The sequence below is a fragment of the Denticeps clupeoides genome, chromosome 13, assembly GCF_900700375.1.
Source record: "Denticeps clupeoides chromosome 13, fDenClu1.1, whole genome shotgun sequence".
In the NCBI taxonomy this organism is placed as follows: Eukaryota; Metazoa; Chordata; class Actinopteri; order Clupeiformes; family Denticipitidae; genus Denticeps; species Denticeps clupeoides.
In genome coordinates this window covers 1830109-1854220 of record NC_041719.1, presented here as the reverse complement: position 1 = coordinate 1854220, position 24112 = coordinate 1830109, and the positions used below count along the sequence as shown (strand labels likewise).

The 24112-nt window shown below is 46.6% G+C and overlaps 1 protein-coding gene across 1 annotated transcript in view; it reads left to right on the top strand.

Moving 5' to 3' along the window:
* igsf11 (immunoglobulin superfamily member 11) overlaps positions 1-23886 on the top strand; it is a 40717-nt gene extending 16831 nt beyond the window's left edge. Inside the window, exons 2-7 of the mRNA XM_029001942.1 lie at positions 14732-14895; positions 20012-20219; positions 20554-20709; positions 21819-21941; positions 22061-22208; positions 22301-23886. Coding sequence (XP_028857775.1) covers positions 14732-14895; positions 20012-20219; positions 20554-20709; positions 21819-21941; positions 22061-22208; positions 22301-22778 — 1277 coding nt within the window. The 3' untranslated portion in view covers positions 22779-23886. The remainder of the gene's footprint in view (positions 1-14731; positions 14896-20011; positions 20220-20553; positions 20710-21818; positions 21942-22060; positions 22209-22300) is intronic.
* Positions 23887-24112: the final 226 nt, after the last annotated feature.

The window sequence follows — 24112 nt, the reverse complement described above, 5'->3', positions numbered from 1 at the left end:
CCATTAGCTGCATGTGCAGGTTCAACTCTGGACCGATACGGCTCCCTGTAACCATGACCAGGGTGTTGCTCTGATTTCTTGTCATTTCTGCGTATGAACTCAGACGATCATGAAAGAGAATGAAGTGACGTGAGGGAGATCCTCATGTTCTTCAGTACAGTCCACAAGGCTGAATGAGCTGGATGGCCCTTCAAGGCCTGACACAATCAAACAATCAAAAATGCACCCACAGTGATCACAATCGGTCACTGTGCAGTTCCTGCTGAAGACAGAGAGTGCAGAACCGTTGGTGTTCTGGGTCTGGAGATGATTCCTGTGCTCATGTTTAATTCAGTCTGGCCGTCCGGGTCAAATCCAAGGTTTTTTATTTGTGGAAAGTGGACGTACGTGAATAGAACCGAGCGTAAATCCTGATCTGTAGCAGCGTGACGGTACTTAGACCTTGTCCAGCCTGGGTGGTAGCCAAGCGCTCATTACCAGGATCTGAGGTCTGCTGAGCGTCGGGCGTGTCGCCGGTCTTCACTGCTGAACCCATTTAGTTCCTCAGCAGCGGCAAGGTGTAAATTCCTCATCCAGTCCAGTTTCCAACAGGGATGAAAATTTAATTAGTCTTCTCACCGGCTCTCTGGCCACAGTCTGGATCTGGGAGATGCTAATCAGCACCAAGGGCACCAAAACATTTATTAAGCTGTTTGCAGTTTTATTTAGAGCAATTCTACGAATGTGAATAATTATTAATATGAATAGTCATAATCGAATAATGTCAAGATGCATCTACATTTACATTTATGGCATTTATTAGACGTCCTTATCCAGAGTGACTTACAATCAGTAGTTACAGGGACAGTCCCCCCCTGTTGACACTCAGGGTTCAGTGTCTTGCTCAGGGACACGATGGTAGTAAGTGGGGTTTGAACCTGGGTCTTCTGGTTCATAGGCGAGTGTGTTACCCGCTAGGCTACTACCACCCTAACCATCTAATACAGTCATTAGTTCATATTTATAAGAATAATAATTATTATAATAATTATAATTATTGTTTTATTATTATAATAATTATTATTATTATCATACAACCCTGTTAGGCTGTTGTGTTGATACTGATGGCTCAGTGAGTTCAATTTCCATCCCATATTTGATTAATATTGGTGTCCAGTTTGACCAGTGTCCCAATAATTGACATTGAGTAGATTTATTTCAGTAGATTTCATGCTGTTGAGGAGAAACAGCAACTTTTATTAATCAAGTCTTTGTGCATTGTGATTATAATTTCATTGGCGCATCAAGCTTTGACGTTGATGAGGTTGTTGATATTCATTTTTGATTTTTGTTTGTCCAGCCTTCATCTGATTGTGTGTTTCGTTCCTGCTTCTGGGGTTCTCCCTGCAGGTCTTTATCTGCTGATAGGACAACATACAGTAATGAACAGATGGCCGGAATGGGGCAGAATTGTTCCTGTCTGCTGAAGAGTAGTGGAATTGCTGAGTGCTGTTGCGCTGTGGAAGGTCGTCCTGCTTCTCTGTGGGGACGTGGTTGAGCGTGAGACGTCTCTGCAACCGCCTTCCGCACCACAGCCGTCTCCCGCTGGAAGCACTGGAGCCGCTTTTTCTGCATGGCTTGAGGTGGTCCTTCTCCGGCTCACTGGCTGCAGTTACAGGCATTTATTTCAGCTCGGTGTGACGAGACGCCGCTCCCCGTGTCCACGAGGTCTTCGGCATGATGGCGCCTTGATCATCAGGCCCGCAACCAAACAAACGGTTCACTCCGCGAGAATTACAGCGAATTACGACTTTCAAATCGAAAATTCATATCCGTGCTGCTAAATGTGGGGAAGTTAAATAATATCCGTCTCGCTATGATTTAATCCCCGGCTGCTCAGGTCCCCTCTGTAAAACCTACCATGCTACACACATGCTCCCCTACACATGAAACCATCTGTAGATCATATATAAGGCATAATGCTGTGTAAATGCAAGTAAACTGTGCTGGAGTGGGGAAAAAGCAGAAAAGCTGTTTTTTTTTCTTCTGCTCAGTGTCATTTCATTCGTGGATGTGGAGTATGGAGTAGGTGGGAGTAGATTTGAGTAAATCCCGAGCCGCCAAGGTGCCACCGAGGTGCCCTTGATGAAGGTGCCGTCCCCACCCCGGGCGCCTGTCATGGTGCCCACTGCTCACCAAGGCTGATGGTTAAATACAGAGGAAACGTTTCACCGTGACACCGCGTGCTGCGCTGCAGTATCTCACAATCTCAATCACTTCACTTTCATCTTACCTGGTTTGGACCATGAGCTGATCACCTGACTCCACCTGCTACCCCTTCTCTCCGTTTCATATTCATATTGTGTCACTCATCCTGTTTTTAAAATAAGTTTTTAGGTTCTAAAAGTTCTAAATTTTAGTTCCTGCATCAGTTCCTAGTTGTCCTCGTTCAGCTGAGATTGGAAATGCTTCAAAAGTACCAAGTAGTCCAACAGTCAAGAGCTGAAACAAAGATGCTTTTGTAATAATTTTCTCATCAACCATCAGAATTGTAATCGATTGGAATTGTGAGGCGAATCCCACCCTCTTTAAAGATGACATGAATTATCACTCTACAGAGAGTGAAGGATCAGCCCCCCTCCCCTCCCCGAAAATCACATCTGCTCCAGACATCATCAGCCGCCGGGATAAATAGTGCAGAATGAACATCAGGGCTGGATGAAGTCACGAGCACACAAAACTTTCACATCCACAAAACACAAAGCTGCATTTCCACTTTCTTCCTAATGCACAGAACATCAGAAGACACTGGGGAGGAGCGGGAACGTTCCTCGTTCTTCTCCAGTCTTCATGAGGCACCTAGAACCCGGCAGTAACCCGGCAGGACACGCGAATTCAAGTTTTTACCGAGGGTCCGTCAGGCTGCGCGCGCTCTACATCCACTCTAATCCCCTGCCTGGGCATCAGCAGCGGTCACATGATCAATCACATGACCTTTGATCCCTCGGTAGTCCAGCCCCCCTCCAGCTGTGCCAACTGACTTTGGGCCGGAATAAACTGTGCGGCCTGAGCCATGAGCATATGATTTTCAGAAGATAGTGATGTTGTTGCATTACGTTCTGCAGATGACGCTCTGGAGAACGTCTCGGTATTTATCACTTTTGACTCCTCTCCCTCCTGCAGACGTGGGTATTTTTAATCCGGACAGCTGTGGCGTTTCTTGGGCGGGAAACTGTGTCAGCAGTTATTTCGAGAGGCGGCGGACGCTGGGCGGAGCCTTGCGGGACGTGTCGGGATTGGGTTTCCTGCGGGGCTATTCCAGGGCCGGGGGTTGGGTTACATCTTGGGAACGCTGAAGAACGTTCTAAGTAGGATTCGAGAGAGGGGGTCCCAACTGGAGACCTAAAAATATTCACCACTTTCTTCACCTGTTTTAAGCCGTCACTGGTTAATGAGGGCCGTAGCGAGCGTCTGGAGGCTTGTGAGGGTGGTTCTGCGGTAGCTTCTCCTGATTTCTATTCATCGCACGCAGCCTCCAAATAAGCAAGTGCCTCTTGGAGCTGCCAAAGTGCGATTTTTCACAGGAAGAGTGTGAAATCCTGCAGACGGGACCAAATTACAGCAAATCTAAATTCAGCCTCTCAATCAGGCTGCTGGTGCTGGGAGATGTTCCACACTGAGAACCTTTTATGTTCCACCCGAGGAGCACCTGAACGCTATTCTTAGGAACCTTCTCACCTCCACACATTCACGTCCTCAGAAGCTGAATGAGTGTCCCGCTGGTTCAGTCGTGGTAAGAAGCCTCACTGGGTAGAACGTATAACTCTGGACTCTACAGAGGAGCATTGATACTCATGGCACAACCTTCTACACACAACTCATGTCACCTCGTCGTGATCAGACTCCAGACGGTGGTGGGACATGACTCTGAATCGGGGGTCCACCATCCAGGCATGACCGCTGATCACCAAGAGCTGATTTCTAAACGTCAAAAACGTCACTAATATAATAGTCACGATGATCTATTGACTACGGCGGAACAGTAATGCATTTCAGCACAGAAGTTCTAGGTCTCCAGGCGGGTTCCCCAGTCACGGAAGCGCTTTTGATGGTGACTTTGTTACGGTTTGTTTATTTGATTATTTTCTTCTCAGGCCCAGAATAGTGGTGAGTGCAGCTGAGCACAGCAGCTCATGTGACGGTCATCACCAAGTCATGTGACCAGAGCCTCTCTGTGGACCTCTGTTCCACCGCGTCATGCAGAAGGTCCTGATGCTCTTGTGAGAACCGTGTCTCAGTGCAGAGTGACGCGGAACTGCTTCTGCTGACCAGTTTGTTCATTCATGGTTCTTATTTAGGATATCAGAGCTCCAGGAGCTCCAGACTTTTTTCGGTCTGAGGACAATAATGTGCAGTAATCAGATCACAGTAATTGCTGTTCTAAACTTGTTCTCATATGCCGGAGGCAGAACCCATTTTTTTCATACAATACCGTAACGCGGGGTGACTAACAGCTTTTCTTGTCCATCTCAGCAGAATTTTGTACTTAATGTTGAAGCAGGCAGCAGCAGAACTTTATTCTCCTCCCTTTCTGATGGTTCTGCTGGATGAAAACGTGTTTAAATGTGACATTTATACTTTTCAGTGGCATGTCATGTGTTTTTCTTTCTCCAATTATCATCTTATCCGTTCATGAATGTTTTAGCTCTAATCTGCACTTTTCACCATCCTGAGACTTACACCAGATCATAAATTCATACATGCACACTGAGTTGAGGGGTTCCTGGACACATCAGGGGAGACACAATGGAGTAAATGGTCCGTGAGCGCAGGGGAACAATGGCGGCCAGTGTGTGTTTCCTGGCGTCTCGCTCAGGCCGCAGATTCGCGCTGCTCTCGTTTGCGTAATTAACGAAGAAGAGGCGCTTGTTCCTCCTATGAGGGTGGAGAATGAGTGCATTATTCGTGTGAAGCTCCTGCAGTGCTCGACGGTGGCCAGTGCAACTCGGCCTCCATCTTTTCTGCACAACTGACACAATCATGTCAAGTGGATCTGTCTCGGTGGCATGGTTTAAAGATGGACTCAAACGCACGAGTACCATAAAGGGGGTTTAATACAAAAACCACAACAGGCAACCATTTATAACAACACACGTGCAAACAATCGGGAATCTTGTGATGAAGACATCGACGTGCGAAACTCCGCTGGAGTCAGGGTCCCACTCACATGAGACCCAGGCAGGGACCACGTTCCCCATCTGCAGCATAAGAATGGTACATTTACATTTGATCCAGTAGTGACAGGGACAGTCCCCCCCTAGAGACTCTCAGCATGAAGTGTCTTGCTCAGGGACACAATGGTAGTATATGGGGTTTGAACCTGGGTTCATAGGCGAGTGTGTTACCCACCAGGCTACTGACCACAGGAGGATGGCTACCATGGCCAACCAGTTCCATTCCACAAACTGGAATTTGACATGAGGAACAGGAAAAGTTCCAGCTACAGTAGAATTTCCTGTTTCAATTTCCCTTATGGATTATTCCTGCTGCAATTGATGATGATGATGATGATGAGCAGCTACTTGCTCCTCCACAGGGCGGCTGCACGTTTCAAGAGATGATGATGTTATGTAACCATGTCGCAGGCCTGAATAGTTGGTAAAACCAGATTATTGTGGATTATCTATCTGTGTAGCCCCTCCCCGGGTGCAATGGTTGTAGGGCGGGGCCCGGTGAATGATGCCGTAAACACTAGAGCCAGATGGGCCGAGCCTAAGCTGCTTAGAGTCACATTAATCATGTGGCTAAGTTGCCATCAATGGTGTGGATCCCCATGCTATGGGCACACGTACACAAACACTTACACACACCGGAACTTACACACTCACACACCGGCGAATTCCAGATAAGGGCCCAGAATCGAGTATTACAAACGCTCACGCCATCAGGGGGATGAGTGAAAGGAGCAACGGGACGCATGTTTTAATGGCACCCGAATGTGGGTGAGATTAGCGAATCAATATTGTGCACATGTACGTATTTCACCACTCACAAGTGTGTTTGTGACATCTGGACACGAGTTCATCTCCCCAAATCCCACAGTGGCGCCACAATGCTGGTTCTGACAGAAGATCCAGCTGCGAGTAGAGGAATCATCATTATAGTTTATTTTCTTTATTTATTTCTTCATTATTTCTATTTATCTGTTTTAGATAGATAGATAGATAGATAGATAGATAGATAGATAGATAGATAGATAGATTTTAAATTGAAAGCATGCACATTCATTGCTTATATTATAACATGTATAATATGTTAAATACAATGTTGTATTTCAGAAATTGTAAGTCCTTTTTTTTGTTTTATTTAGATTTATAATTCATTAGTGTAATTGATTTCCTTATGGAGGCATCTGAGTGCACAAATTGGTTTTGCTGTTTGCTTGTTTGTAGGACAGCGACGTCCCTGGAGACAGCGTTGTATGAATTTATTTACCTACATGAATATTCAATGCAGCGCCTGTTGTATGCAGAGGAAGCAGTCCCTTATTAATTTATTAGCTGCGCATGACACGGCACGCAATCACAACCGCATTCACATCCGCCTCGGCTCCGCTGACAGGAGCTCCGAGCCCGATCGATCAGAGGCCTGCCGATTGATTAAAAACCACGGATCAATACTGCACATAATTACTGTGCTATCGAGTGTGTGTTAATTGTTCAGGAGTGTGGTTCACAGTTTCACCGATCCACTGAAAAACTGGGTGTTTAACGCCAGGGGGGACGTGGACAATATCACCTCATCACTGAGTCACGCTCCCCTTCTCCAAATGGTGCTGAAGACCTCAGTTATGAGGCTTCCATCCTCCCCACTGCTTAGTGTAGCACTTCCTCCAATGCAGCCACCTCAAAGCTTTCTTGGTGGTCATGTTGGTAGGTGATACTGGTTGGTGAGAATGGTGATACTGGCTGGTAATGTTGAGTGATACTGGGCAGGAATGTTGGGTGATATTTGATGATAGCTGGGTAGTGATGTTGGGAGGTTCTGTGTAATGCTGGGTGGTGATTTTGGGTGGTGTTGGGTAGTTATATTTGGAAGTGATGGGTGATGCCGGGTGGTTATACTGCATAGTGATATTGGATGGTTTTTGGGTGATGCTGAGTGATGCTTTTGGGTGATGCTGGGTGGTGATTTTGGGTGATTCTGGGTGGTGATCGTAGCTTGTGATATGTGATTTTGGATGGTGCTGTGTAGTGAAGTGTGGTTTTTGATTGTACTGGGTGGTGATACTGGCTTGTTATTTTGGGTGATGCTTGGTAGTGATGTTTGGTGGTTTTGATGATGCTGGGTGGTTATACTGGCTGTGATGTTGGGTGGTTTTGGATGATGATTTTGGAAAATGCTAGGTGATGATGCTGAGTAGTGATATTGGGTGATTTCAGGTGATGCTAGGTGATGAGGTTGCATGATGCTGGGTGCTGATTTTTGGTGATGCTGGGTGGTGATACTGGCTTGTAATGATTGCTGATGGTTTTTGATGATGCTGGGTGGTGATAATGGCTGGTGATGTTGGGTGTTTTTGGGTGATGCTTGGTAGTGATGTTTGGTGGTTTGGATGATGATGGGTGGTTATACTGGCTGTGATGTTGGGGCATTTTGGATGTTAATTTTGGGAAATGCTAGGTGGTGATACTGGGTGATTTTGGGTAATGCGGAATGGTGATATTGGGTGATTTTGGGTGATGAGGTTGCGTAATGCCGGATGGTGATTTTTGGTGATACTGGCTTGTAATGTTTGCTGGTGGTTTTTGATTATGCTTTGTGGTCATAATGGCTGGTGATTTGGGTGATTTTGGGTGATATTGGGTAGTGATACTGGTTGACGCTGGGTGGTGATTTGGGGTGATGCTGGGTGGTGATTTTGGAAGGTGATACTCTGTAGTGATGTTGGGTTATGCTGGGTGTTGAAACTGGTGAAGGAAAAACTCGATCTGCTCATTCAGATATAAATCACTTGAATCTCTGTCAATATAAAGACAGGACACCAGCCTCCATCATGATTCAGAAACCTTCAGATCAACACTATTCTGAATGTTGTGTGACAGTCTAAATACAAATGTTCTTACAAATTCCTGAATATCAATATTTTTACTCCAGAGAACTCAGTCTTCCTATGATCACTGGACCGCCTATAACTCCATAATTATTATAAACCTTTATGAATAATCTCTGTTTATAGCACATTGGTGGTTCAGATTGTGAGTTTATTTATGATTCTAGTTTCTGTGGAAGCGCTTATGATGACGACGTGTTATAAATATGAACATGGTGTCCTAATTTCTGATGCAATGAAGACTCGATCAGGGTCTCAACATGTGTCATCTGTATAGAATATTATGTCCTTTTTATTACTATTATTCTGTTATCCTGACATGATGGCATTTTAGGGATCAAGTGATTCAGCGTCTCCATATCCCATATAGTCCCTCAGGTAGCTACATGCCTCAGATAAGATTGTTTTCAGATCAGTGATTAAAACCAGTGTGGGTGCTGTAATGGGATTTATTCTGCATAAATACCAACATGCTGCAGCCCCAAGGTATTCTGGGAGATTTAAAGCTCAGAGGCACCTGCTGTCTTAATCCTGGCAGTGTGGATCATTACATTTGAAAATGACCAGTTCCAGCTCCGTGGACAGGGTGACCAGGTCATCCTGCAGGTCCGTCTGGACAAGATTGCAGATCCATGATGGATTCTGTACTCCTCAACGTCCAAAGGGTGTCCTTCACCTTCCGGTTCGAAGGACTCATCAGGTCCATGACTGTCTGCGGTTGGTGATTGTGTCGGGCATCATGGTTCTTTATTGATCTCCATGATTCAGGCCCCTCTGAATTGAACCGAATGAAAGACTGAACTTCAGAAGATCCTTGTGTCAATTTAAATTCAAGCGTTCAAATCAATACCTTCTCAGCGTACGGAACGTCTGCATCTCTGCTGTGGTTCCAGCTGTCATCTCCAGCGGCTCTGGGATCGATCCAGATGTCAAGGTTGATTGAAGCCGGGTTCCAGGTGAATAAGTAAACTGAGATGAATAAAATGTCGTGGACCTCATCACTCGAGAGGTGCTTCAGATGAACGTGCCACGGTTACCACAGCAGCAACAAGCTCTCAGAAATATGATTCAAATAAATTCAATAAACTCACACCTGTGCTGCCAGATCAAAAAAAATCCAGATGAACGTCTCCAGAGGATCTTTTATGTTGCGTTTGGTTATTTGTTGCTAGGCAACCGTAGTCTAATGTCATTCATTACTTTTGCAAAAGAATTGTTTTGCACTAAACCTTATTATTATTTTATGAATTATTAAGATGGATGTTGGCATTGTTAATTAAATGAATAATCCGGAGGCTGTTGGTTACATCACGCTGCTTCACGTTGTGCCTAATTTACATGGTCGATTACCGAGAAACGTTACAGCTGCAGCGGCGTTGCGGCGGCTCTCCTGGGGCAGAGCTTTGATCTTCATCAGATGGAGGAGCTCAGCAGCCGACGATGGATGTGGACGCCACGTCAGCGTCTCCGTGTTGATTTTGGGAGGATGCGGAGCCGACGCCGAGCACCAGATCAGAAACTCGTCTCCAACTTTATGCTGAATGAATTGAAAATGCAAATTTGACCCAGATGCAAGCTTGGAGGACCGTGCTGATCCAGGAGAGATGCTGAGTTGGCGCTTGGCCTGTAGACCCCAGGAGCAGCCGGCCCTTAAAAAACAGCAAATCCCTGATGCTGCCAACGTTGTGCAGCCTCATTAACAGGCCGGGTCTGAATCACGTCAGAGCAGAAGAATTATTCATGCAGGAACCTGCAGTATTTCAGCGCTGCAGCTTTAATATTTAATTTCTGATGCTGATTAGGGTTTCTCTTGATACGAAAGACTAAATGCACATGTGTATTATCACATTTTAGAGCCATCGTGATATGAAGTCATTTACGGAACTGATGCAAAAAAATGACAACTTAGGCTACATTACTACATTACGGGCAGTGGTGGCCTAGCGGTTAAGGAAGCGGCCCCGTAATCAGAAGGTTGCCGGTTCGAATCCTGATCCGCTGAGGTGCCACTGAGGTGCCACTGAGCAAAGCACCGACCCCACACACTGCTCCCCGGGCACCTGTCATGGCCGCCCACTGCTCACTCAGGGTGATGGGTTAAATGCAGAGGACAAATTTCACTGTGTGCACCGTGTGCTGTGCTGCTGTGTATCACATGTCACAATCACTTCACTTTAACTTTACTCATTAACTCAAGACTACACTCATTAGGGCCGCGGTGGCCTAGGTTGCGGGTTCGAATGTGTCCGCCGAGGACACATTTCATTGTTTGCACTGGGTGCTGTGCTGTGGTGTGTCACGTGTGATAATTATATCGCTAACCCAGCCTGCCTCCACGGGCCCTGTACAAAATGGCCGGCTGGTTTCATGACGTATTGTCCACACTGCGTGTTTCAGATCATGTAAACCAAATTGATTTGTGTGTGTGTGTGTGTGTGTGTGTGTAGAAATTCCATCTCTGTTGTGTTCTTCTTGGCATTTAAGTCAACAGTCAGTGAAGGACCAATCAGAATCTGACGAGTTACATTGTATACCTTGCTAATGTAGAGTACATTTTAATATCTTTAAATATATTTATTTGTTTTAATGAGTGAAATTGAGCAGTCTGGATTTTACATTTACATTTACAGCATTTACCAGACGCCCTTATCCAGAGCGACTTACAACCAGTCTTCTGGTTCATAGGCGAGTGTGTTACCCGCTAGGCCACTTCCACCCTATATATGGATAGATGGGCGTGGCTATCATGTTGCTGAACTGGCATTCACAGACTTTTAGACGAGGGCCCGTTATAAAGAAAGAATTTACTTCGTTTCACCAGTGGAGGAACTGGAATGTTGCATATATTTAATATTCAGTTTCTTGGCCTGCAGGTCATGGAGAAGGTCTGTAGTGTTGTGCTGAAAATATGCAGCATGTGTTCCAGGATCACAAGGAACTGACTCGTGATTTTTTTTTTCCTTCCACTCGACTGGCAGAATATTTGATTTTTTTTCTGGTGGATTCATTTTCACTCCCACTGTCCCCATTATGGTAGAACTCTAGGGGTTGTCAGCTGTCAATCCTTAGGGCGAGTGACCTATGACCTCTGCTCACTGGAGGCAGATGGAGGCCCTCAGGATCTGTGAGGAAACCCGAGGGCGTCCTGTTTTTTCACTGCGCCAGTGCAATGCAGAATTAAAAGTGGAATTCTGCTTGAGATATGTCCAAATTGAGATGATCTGCTCCAGTGAGGAAGAGAGTCATTCAGGGGTCCATCACCTGGAGAACCTGCCAAAAAGAGACATGTGCACATGAATGCTGTGCCTGCAGAAGATGATGGCTGGCCAGCTGTATGGAGAGGAGATGTTCACAGAGGTTGGTTTCAGGCTGTAGAAGGAAGCTTTAAGGTGAAAAGCTGTATCTGCAGATGCCACCATTGACGCCTCATGAATTAGACGCAGCGTGGACGCAGGTGGAAGAGTAGAAAATGATCATTTTAACTTCACTGATACCATGTACGCTCCTGTTCTGGTGATGCGGTACCATAAGTAAATGTGTCCTGGTGGGGGGGTGAAGACGCTGTGATGGCCCATCTGTCTGCAGCTTTAGCATCTTCCAGTGGTGGGGTTAATCTGGGTATGAGGGGCCATGCCCTACTTTTACTTTCTGCCCACTCACTGTGTGCTGCGTTATCCCACCAAGGTCTAAGATGCTGGTTTCACTTCACCGACGTTAATTTTTCATCTTCTGTTGCTTTGTCTTCCGGTGGAAGCCCAGAGAAGCTTTTTAACCATCAAAACACCATTTAAAATGTGGAGCTGTGTGGGTCAAATAAGGAGCCAGACACACCTGTGTTGAGGTATTCTGTGTGTCAGGTGAGGAGGGTTTCATTCTTCTTAATGTTGCTGATGGTCCAACGCACTTCACTCAGCGTTTGGGTGCAGTCATTGTGTTGTTGACTACGTCCCACATCACATCTGGTCAGCATCTCATCCACTCTACAGCAACAGATGGTAGTCTTCAGGTGGAGGTAGAAAAGTGGTGGAGCTGACGGCTGATCTCGTCTCCAGCCGCGCCGTGGTTCTGTGTAGCTCCGGTATTCGGGGGTCGTCCTGTTTTTAATCACTTCTATCTCATGGTCTCAGCTGTGCTGTGCTGCTCAGTTTGAGTGTGTGTGTGTGTGTGTGTGTGTGTGTGTGAGTCAGTGTCTATGTTCGTCTGTGTATGTTTGTCTGTGTGTGTGCAAGTTTGTGAGAGTGTGTGTGTGTGTGTGTGTATATGTGCTCCTGTGTATATGTGTCTGTGTGTGTGTGTATCTGCGTCTGTGTATGTGTGTGTTTGTGAGTGTGTGTATGTACGTCTGTGTGTGTGTGTGTGTGTTTGTGAGTGTGTTTGTATGTGCATCTGTGTGTGTGGGTGGGTGTGTGTGTGCGTGTATGTGCATCTGTGTATATATGTCTGTGTGTGTGTGTGCATGTTTGTGAGTGTGTGTGTCTGTATGTGTGTCTGTGTATATATGTGTGTGTCTGTGTGTGTGTGTTTGTGAGTGTGTATGTATGTGCGTCTGTGTGTGTGTGTGCGTGCGTGTGTGCATTTGTGTGTGTGTGTGTACGTGCATCTGTGTGTGTGTGTGTTTGTGAGTGTGTGTATGTACGTCTGTGTGTGTGTGTGTGTGTGTGTGTGTGTGTTTGTATGTGCATCTGTGTGTGTGGGTGGGTGTGTGTGTGCGTGTATGTGCATCTGTGTATATATGTCTGTGTGTGTGTGTGTGTGCATGTTTGTGAGTGTGTGTGTCTGTATGTGTGTCTGTGTATATATGTGTGTGTCTGTGTGTGTGTGTTTGTGAGTGTGTGTGTATGTGCGTCTGTGTGTGTGTGTGCGTGCGTGTGTGCATTTGTGTGTGTGTGTGTGTGTGTGTGTGTGAACAGGCTCCCATTTTAATCCAGCTGTAGGTCTGCTGTAAGAATGGAGGCACCATGTTTAACGAGCGGCGCTCTTAACGAATGTAATTCCAAGTGTGTTAAACAGATGGATTATTGATCTGTTTAATTCTCATGTTTTGATAGGATTGACTGGACTGCTTGCTTTATTGATCATACAATGTTAGGATTATTGATACAATGGGGGTTTGTGGGAAAATCAATCACAGTTTCTCCAAACATTGCAGCTTCTTTTAAATGACGGACAGTTTGCTGGGAACCTGCCGGGATTTTCGCCAGACGGTAAATAAATGAGGATGAATACGTCTCTAATCTCTGCTGCCACCGCAGGAGGACCCGGGACGTCCCACGTCCCCCTGCCGCAGTGCGAGACCCCCAGGCAAGCGAACGAAACCGCAACACGCAGGAATATATTACCTTATCCTACCCACAATGCATCTCGTTAGCATTTCACTTGTTAGCTTGTAGAGAATACTACGACGTTCAACCTTTGATGGCATTTGACCTCTGACCTGCCTGAAGGGGCTGGTTGAGTGACAGCCGAGTCTCTCTCCGCGGGAGGCGGAGCCGGGCCGCAGGAAGTGATGTGTCCGCCTCTGTTGCATTAATAAACACGGCCGCAGACGCTCGGCTCCCGGGCGAAAACGGAGGTGGTTTCATAACCCGGCCGCCGCCGGCAGCTGCGGCTCCGCCCGCGGCGACGTTTTCAATTAGTGTCGAGCGGAAAAGCAGGAGAAGTGGGGGGACGGTCCCCCCCGTTCCCAGCAGGAAGACGTGTTTACCCATGAAAATGACATGAGGCCGGCTCTGGACGTGGGGACGAAGTTCCCGGTCCAACCAGAGGCATAGTTGTCATGGTTGAATATTGAATATATTCTGGGAGGGGCTAAGCGGGAGCAAGGAGGGGTTCCGAGAAGTGGGTGGGGCCATGATTCTCCATCAGCAGAATCGTTGCTTTGAGGGCACGTCTTTCCCGGTCACCGAGGCTTCGCCCTGAGGCGCTCGTCCCCGTAATGGCGACTCCGGCTGTTCGGAACCTTGGAGGAGCTTCGCGGGGGGGATAAGCCGGCACGCCGCCGGTACTCCGCTGTGAGGTCCCTTTTCTGCTTTATTAGCGGCGTATGAAATGGGATTACGGTGTCTGGGCATCTGTAGATGTTACCGGCTCCTTGGTTGTGTGATTCATCCGCTGCCGTTGGGAACCAACGCAGAACCCGACTTGTGATTAACCAGAACTGAACCCTGGGAGAAGCAGCGCCGGCATAAGATGAAGCCATTGTCTGAACTGGGGGCGTGAGAAGGGAACTGGTCCAGACCCGATTTAGCCGGAGCCTCGAGAACCCGCTGCTGATTCACTTCCACTCCTACCTCAGAGCACCACAGTGCTCCATCATCATCGTCCAGGACCTGGTGGCCACTCACATAATCAGAGATGTTGTGCTCCACGCGAAGTTAAGATGAGATTATCCCGCGAGGAAATATAACCCAATTAAGGCCATAATGTGTTTATCCGGAGCAGAAATAGTCTGCGAGTTCATCCCCTCTTCCTCACAGATTTCATTTCGCTGGAGCCGGATGCTTGATGGTTCCATCAGGATCTTAACGACTGCAGACGTCCTCAGATTTCTTCAGATGTTTCGTTTTATCTTGTTCAAGAGGAACGTGATGGAACATCCTCTTCATGGTCTTCATGTCTGTGTGTGTGTGTTTCTTGCAGTGTGTGTGAGAGCACTGGAGGTGACGGTCAGTCAGAGCAGCGTCCAAGTAGCCCGCGGTCAAACGGCCATCTTACCCTGCACCTTCTCCACCAGCGCCGCCCTCAACAACCTCTACATCATATGGATGGTGACGCCACTGGCCAACGCCAACCAGCCTGAGCAGGTACCACCCGTCTCCTCAGAGACATTACACCACCCATCTACACCGCCTGTCTACTCAGAGACATTACACCACCCATCTACACCGCCTGTCTACTCAGAGACATTACACCAACCATCTACACCACCAATATACACAGAGACATTACACCACCCATCTACACCGCCTGTCTACTCAGAGACATTACACCACCCATCTACACCGCCTGTCTACTCAGAGACATTACACCACCCATCTACACCACCTTTCTACTCAGAGACATTATACCACCCATCTACACCGCCTGTCTACTCAGAGACATTACACCAACCATCTACACCACCAATATAAACAGAGACATTACACCACCCATCTACACCGCCTGTCTACTCAGAGACATTACACCACCCATCTACACCGCCTGTCTACTCAGAGACATTACACCAACCATCTACACCGCCTGTCTACTCAGAGACATTACACCAACCATCTACACCACCAATATACACAGAGACATTACACCACCCATCTACACCACCAATATACACAGAGACATTACACAAACCATCTACCCTGCCGGACTACTCAGAGACATTACACAAACCATCTACACAGCCTGTCTACTCAGAGACATTACACCAACCATCTACACCACCAATATACACAGAGACATTACACAAACCATCTACCCTGCCGGACAACTCAGAGACATTACACCACCCATCTACACCGCCTGTCTACTCAGAGACATTACACCAACCATCTACACCACCAATATACACAGAGACATTACACAAACCATCTACACAGCCTGTCTACTCAGAGACACTACACCACCCATCTACACTGCCTGTCTACTCAGAGACATTACACCAACCATCTACACCGCCTGTTTAAACAGAGACATTACACCAACCATCTGCACAGCCTGTCTACTCAGAGACATTGCAACAAACATCTACACCGCCTGTCTACTCAGAGACATTACACCAACCATCTACACCGCCTGTTTAAACAGAGACATTACACCAACCATCTGCACAGCCTGTCTACTCAGAGACATTGCAACAAACATCTACACCGCCTGTCTACTCAGAGACATTACACCAACCATCTACACCGCCTGTTTAAACAGAGACATTACACCACCCATCTACACCGCCTATCTACTCAGAGACATTACAGCAACCATCTACACCCCCCCCCCGTCTACTCAGAGACATTACACCAACCATCTACACCCCTGATAAACAGGCCTGTGTGTTCCAACACAATACTACTTCTGCACTGATGCTACATTTCTTCTCTGATTGACACCATTGTGAAATTTGAAATTTTTGCAGCATTTAAATAAAGTTATTTGGAAATTGACTGTAAGTGACTTCATATAACATACTTGTTTACACTGACTTTATTCTCACTAAAGCCTTCATCCAATTAGTGAGCTGAGCTCCTACTCACAACCTTTCACTTCCTGCTGAAGTGCCAGCTTCTCCTTCTCACGTCTTACAGAAAAAAACTCACATTTAAATGCAAATTCTCCCCCCTGCTGCATCACAAAGGGATTGTCAACACTCTTCTCTTTACACGTTTTTTTATCTCGCACACACACGAATGGGTGGAGATGGTGGTGCAGGAGCGAGGGAGATGTGAGGGGCGTGCTCACGGTCCGGACTCCAGATCGCTCTGTGATCTCGTCACAAGCGCCAGCGTTTTTGATCTGGGAGCCAGAGTGCGGATGGGTTGCTGTTCAGGGGGCATCAAACGGCGAGCGCGGGTTTCAGCTCCTCTGATCATCTGCAGCTGCGGGCGGCCTGCCTGCTCTCACCTGCCCCAACACTTTTAACCCCGTCCACATCCTGCACAGATCTTCTGCACTAATTAACCCGACACACGACTGCAGGAGCAGCTGTCCTGGCCGCAATGCAGGCGCACGCACATGCACATATACACACACATACACACATACACACACAATCACACACACACACACACACACACATACATGCAATCACACACATATACACATACACACAATCACACATACACACAATCACACACACACACAATCACCCAAAATCACACACACACACACACACTCATGCAATCACACTCACAAACACACTCACACACGCATACACGCGCACACACATACACACAATTAGACACACACACACACAATATCCCACAATCACACACACACTCACACATGTAATCACACGCACAAACACACACAGACACAATCAACTGCGCACGTAATCACACACCCACACAAACACACACATATGCAATCACACTCACAAACACACACACACACATGCATACACATGCACACACATACACACAATGAGACACACACACATACACACACAATATCCCACAATCACACACACACACATGCAATCACACGCACAAACACACACACACACACACAGACACACACAATCAACTGCACACGTAATCACACACCCACACAAACACACACATATGCAATCACACTCACAAACACACACACATGCATACACATGCACACACATACACACAATAAGACACACACACATACACACACAATATCCCACAATCACACACACATGCAATCACACGCACAAACACACACACACACACACACACACACAGACACACACAATCAACTGCACACGTAATCACACACCCACACAAACACACACACATAATCACACAAACACACACGCAATCACCTACACACATAATAACACACACACAATCACAAGCAATCACACCATCTCACACACAAAAGCACACACAATCATATACACACATGCATGCAATCCCACACACACACACAGAGTTGCAGGAGAAATTAGTTCCACCTTGTTTGTTTAGTGCTGTGGTGACAGTGTTCCGTCTCTTTGGGCCTCATATGTTCCCCCTCTGGCTCTAAAGCATTCTCACAACAGGAACAACACAAAAGTGGGAACAAGCACACACACATACACATTCGGACGCTATTACAGACACTAAAAGTGCCATTTTAGACCATTTAGACAGGCCCAGAGTACAGCACCAGGTCCGACCATCATCCAGTGGAGCTCAGCTGACCGAGGTGTGGAGCTGTGGTAGAGGTGGGAGTTTTGTCCACCTGGTCTCTGTTGTGCGATGAGGGGACTGGGAGACAGGGAGAGGTTTCGTTTATCAGGGGCGGTGGTGGCCTAGGAAGTGGCCCCGTAATCAGAAGGTTGCTGGTTCAAATCCTGATAAGCCAAGGTACCTGTCAGGGCTGCCCACTGCTCACTAACCCAGGGCGATGGGTTAAATGCAGAGGACACATTTCTCTGTGTGCACCGTGTGCTGTGCTGCTGTGTATCACATGTGACAATCACTTCACTTCTTCTATCAGGTCAGTGAGGACTGGCTTGACTAAGTCCTCCACTTTATTCCACTCCGGGATTTGCTGAAACCATCAGCCGCTCGGTAATGCGCCTGTTTGTTGGTCTTAATCTCCATGCTGGCCTCCATGCTGGAGCTGTGCTGCTCCTGCACCCTCTGGAGCTTTTATATTTATATCCCCAGTTTCATTCATTTTGTTTCTCTTGTAGAATCTGTGTGTGCGTCTCAGGTGTGTGTGTGTGTGTGTGTGTGTGTGTGTGTGAGTGTGTGGTGGGGGCAGGTGCAGTTTCACAGGGGGAGGTTACAGGCTACGTCTCTTCTTAAAGATCACACACGGCATTTTTACAGAGTTTGTACATGTGTCAGAAAGTTCAGGGTAAGGTGATTTCTCTCTCACACACATACGTTAAATGTCCTTATCCAGAGCGCCTTACAATCAGTAGTTACAGGGACAGTCCCCCTTGGGGACACTCAGGGTTAAGTGCCCTGCTCAGGGACACCATGGTAGTAAGTGGGGTTCGAACCTGGGAATTTGTGGTCTCCTGGTTTATAGACGAGCGTCTTACCCACCAGGCCACTACCACTCTTAGACATCTTTCATGGACGAAGTAGCTCTAAAGTACACACACACACCACACACACACACACACACACACACACACACACACACACACACACACACACAGGCCTCATCACATCCTGTCACAGCTGAAGAGCTGCTTGTTCATCTGCACAGAAGAGAGCGAGTGGTGCAGTGAAGAAGAACACATACAGACACACACACACACACACACAGCACAACGCAACTCACACACACTTCAGAATAGCACCACACACAGCACCTCACCTCATATTGCTATTTATATACAGTTATATACTATTTTATATATACATATATATATAATAAAATATAAATCACACACATTTTATATACAATACATATAATGTGTTGTGTGTGTTTTCCTGTTTAAGATTTTAGTTTTATATTTTCAGCATATTGTGTTCTCCTATAATGTAATTTATTTTGACTGAACAATTTCATTTATATGTTTATTCAGATCTTTAAATCTGTGTGTGTGTGTGTGTGTGTGTGTGTGTATGTGAAAGAGTTTTGAAGGTGTCTGTTGTCCTCTAGTGGACATTCTGAGCATTAAGACCAAATCTTCTTTTATTTATTAAAAAAACTATTCATATCACAATCATCCGTTCTACAAAATGAATACATTTCAGATTTATGCTTCTACAATAAACATAAGTACAAATATTTGATATAATACTTTATTATATAGTATTATATATCCATGACTTATTATAGCATTTTTATGTTTATTCAACACAGACTGTTGTTATTTTAATACAGTCATCACAGTGATTGAAAACAGATCATAGATGATATTTTATTTTCCTGCAGTCTGCTGAATCGGGCCAGAAACAATCTGACTGGCAGCTGCCGAGCAAATTCGCTCCAAAGTGGCCACGGCCCAAACAAACCAAAAAAAAAAGATATGGTTCTTGCTCTTCCCTTCAAACCCATAATTCCCTGTGCAGCGCCACCTGGCTTCATTCAAAGTGAAGGGTAGATTTTACTCCCAGTTTACTCCTTGTGCAGATGGTGGCTTCTTCCTGTTGTGACGGAGTCTGTCTCTTTAAGACGATTGATCCCACTACATCAAATAAAATATTTTACATTTACAGCACCTGGCAGATACGCTTGTCCAGGGTGACTTACGATGTGTCCAACGTGTTGAGAGACACTTTCACTTCTGCTCCTCAGGTGATCATCTACCAGGGCGGCCAGGTCTTCAGTTTAGCCAATCACATGAATGGGAGGGTGGGCTTCGTGGCCACCATGCCCAGCAAGAGTGCCTCAGTCTTCATCAACAACACCCAGTTGTCGGACACCGGGACCTACCAGTGCGTGGTCAACAACCTCCCGGACAGAGGGGGGCGCAACATCGGTGTCATCGGCCTCACTGTCCTGGGTGAGGAGGACTTTTTACACGTCTAATATCAGTCTTGCTTATTTATGTATTTAGCATTTTTGTGTGAAGACTGTTATGTATTTTATCAGGCTGAGTGAACATGGCCTGCTTATTTTCCCCAGAAGGGCTTTAGCATCTTTGTGAAAAACACAGAAATACAAAATACAGAACAGAATAGGTACAGATGCATCACCTAGTGGTAGGTTTTGGTAATGACAGTTTTTTTTTTTTATCACAGTCCCTCAGTAGCTTGGTGTTAGTGTTTTAGTTGCATAATAGATTATTTTCTGAGCAGCGTGTGAACATCATACTGACGAGTCTCCTGCCCTCTCAGTGCCACCCTCTGTGCCTACCTGCCGGATCCAGGGCTCCCTGGATGTGGGCAGTGATGTCATGCTGATGTGTGGCTCAGAGGAGGGCATCCCCACGCCCACCTACTCCTGGGAGAAGCTGGAGTCCCTGCCCAAGCTGCCCCACACCGCCTTGCAAGGTATAAAACCCCTGGCGCTGGGCGTGCCCTTTTGCCCCACCTTCGCTGGTAAATGCTATGCACCTGGAGTGCACCTGCGTTGCCCTGCCCTCATGGACCTACCTGCTTACTGCCCTTTAATGTCAGTGTGTGTGTATGTGTGTGTGTGTGTGTGTGTGCATGTTTATTGGTGTTCTGTGGACTTTCCTTTTTTCTCCAGTGTGATGGTATCAGATGCAGCTGCTCCTCTCCACTGCAGTTAAAAAGAGGCTACAGAGTTCAAACTCCGCCCTTTCCCCAGGCAGGGGTTAAACTCCGCCCCTTCTCCAGGCAATGATTAAACTCCACCCCTTCTGCTGCACCGCAGCAAGCTGGAGCTGCAGTAATCTTCACTATGAACTGTAGCCTCGTTTTAAAGGCTGCAGTGGAGCAGGCAGCTGAAATGCAGTCATCAGTGCAGGCATGTCGCCCCAGACCAGGTTCTGGAGCCCTGAGTGAAACACAATACTTTCAGAAAAAGAAATGAGGATAAAATGTTCACTGTCTGCGTAGAGAAACGTTAAAGGTGCAATATCTCACCGGACAGTCCGGCGAAAGTAACAGACCTTCTTCCTTTAAAATCAATAATTGACAACACTGACACAACCTGGTTTTAGTTTAATGAGAATATTGAGCAACTCAACTTGGGCGGTTAGGGGATTCGAACCGGCAACGTTCTGATAACGGGTCCCCTTCCTTACCCGCTAGGCATAACAAGTTTTATCTATTTTATCAGACTATTTGTCTGATTTGGTCATTTGCTTCAAGTTGAGTTGCTCAAGGTTCTCATTAAACTGAACTAAGCACCGTCCCCGCACGCTGCTCCCCGGGCGCCTGTCATGGTGCCCACGGTCACCGAGGGTGATGGTTAAATGCAGTGGACACGTTTCACCGTGTCACCGTGAGCTGTGCTGCAGTGTTTCACAATGACAATCACTTCACATGGTACATCTAGTATAATAAAATCAGATTTTGTATGATTTTTTGTTATGGTACATTATTTCAATTCTTTTTAATTTTCTACTGTTCCATGAACGTTTTGAACTTGAAGTGCCATGAGTGGTGATTTCCTGCATGTGTCTGGATTGCAGACCAGATGCAGGGCACCGTGACCTTGAGGAACATCAGCACCACCACGTCTGGACTCTACCAGTGCACCGCACTGAACGCCATCGGCAAGAGCACCTGCCTCCTCAACCTACAGGTCGTAGCACGTAAGTTGATGGTTCTGTAGGAATGTGTAAAAATATAGAACCTGATACCATGGGAACATGAAAATGTTCTACTCTCAGTTCTGTGTTCCTCATGTTCCTCCATGTCTGCTGCCCCCCAGCGCAGCCGCAGAGTGTCGGCCTCATCGCAGGAACCGTCGCCACGGCGATCCTCGCTCTGATCATCTGCTCCGTGCTGGTGGTCTTCACGCTCTTCTACTGGAAGAACAAACACAAGTATGAGGAAGACGAGATCCCCAATGAGATCAGGTGTGACCCCGGCGTTGGTAGCACCTGCTCTCCTCTCAGCTTCTGCTGACCTGCCTGCTGGAAGCTTCATCGTTGCTTTTTTCTTTTCTCAGGGAGGACGACCTGCCACCGAAACGGTCCTCTTCGGTGAAGGCGTTCCACGCAGACGCCTCGTCATCGGAGAACGACACGCTGACGTCCACAAACACCTACAACAGCCGCTACTGGCACAACCCCAAACCCAACTACGACACCAACTCCTACACCCGCTACAACGGGGACACCAGGCAGACCTTCAGCACCAGTGGACACGTTGGCTCCGCCCCGCCCCCGCGACCCACATACACCAATGGCAGCCACACCCTGCCGCCGCCCAAAACTCTGGTGGTCACCACCAACTCCGCGCCCTCCCCTCCGGTCATCGCCCGGAGCAACGGCTCCCTGAGTCTCCGCCCAGCGGTGTCCACGGCGACCGCGCCGGGACACGGGCAGCACACGCACTCCTTCGCCGTGAGCCAGGCCACGCTTGAACGTATGGGCGCGGTGCCCGTCATGGTGCCCGCCCAGAGCAGAGCTGGCTCGCTGGTGTAAACTCGAACTCCGTCTGTCTGATGCCAACGTTTCATAGAGCAGCACCTCCTGTGGCGGGACGAGAGTCCCGGAGGAGTCCAGCTGTGGAGGGTGTTCTGGTGTGGCTCCTTGTTTGAATGTGCATGTCTGTCGTAGTCTCAGAACCGGAAATGGCTCGGTAGGAAAGTGAAAACGGCCTCTTAACCCTGAAAACCTGACACCGGCGAGCCACGCCCTGCAGTGTCCTTTCTGCTGAACGTGGGCTGGTCCTGGTTCTCTGTTTGCACTACTGCTGACCTTCAACCCAAACATTGTAGATGTGAAGCACAGATGTTGCCCACCGAGCACTCGTATGAGATTAATCAGATCAGCCTGAGGACGATGAAGATCGTGTGTAGATGTCCATCTCTCTCTTGCACCACTAGTCTCGACACTGCTGAACTTCTACCCAACGAAACCTCGATAAAACCCGACAGCTACAAATTCATCTTTACCTACTACAGACGTTCCTGTATTAATTCACAGTCGAACCACCACGCCCATCACATCCAACTGGAAAAAAGTCCTAGAGCAAGACTCTACAGACCCACCTGGGGTGCTGTGGAACAGTGGTGCTTTGCATCTATGACACTGTGTGTCCTTGTTTTACGTCACATACCACTTTTACTTGTACCGTAGCTAATAAATCATTTTCGATTATCTGCATCTCTTCATATAGCTGGATCCTACCTCTAAAAAAAACCTAATAAGTTAATTTTTTTTTTTAAGAAAAAAGTAAATGGACACTGATTTTTAAAACACTGTATGGTCTTATGGGTCAGGAATATTCTAATATATTAATATAAGAAACCTTTTAATTTCATTTTAGTATAAAACTTGAAAATTATAAAAGCAAAAATTGTTTTAGACAAATAGATTCTTTTTATTTCTCAGCAAATTTCCAAATCACACACTGCACTGGAATAGTAGTTCTCTTTATTATATCCTGCATAATTTCTAAAAAAAAAAAAAAAGATTATATATATACTGTTTATTGCTTGACATTTTTAACAGTAATTGTTTTTTATTGTAAATACTGTAACTATTGTATATGTAGATTAGAGTATGAATTAAACATTTTTGTCCAGTTGACATGTTTTAAAAGTTTTTTTTATACATTGAGGCTGCTTTACAGCATTTATCTAGCATGTGAGATGTTACAGGGACAGTTTCCTCTGGACACACTTAGGGTTAAGTGTCTTGCTCAGGGACACAGTGCTTGTAAGTGGGGTTTGAACCTGGGACTTTGTGCTCTTTGGGCTACCTCAACCCTATCATACTGCAAAATGACTGATGTTGTTTTACATGGAAACATG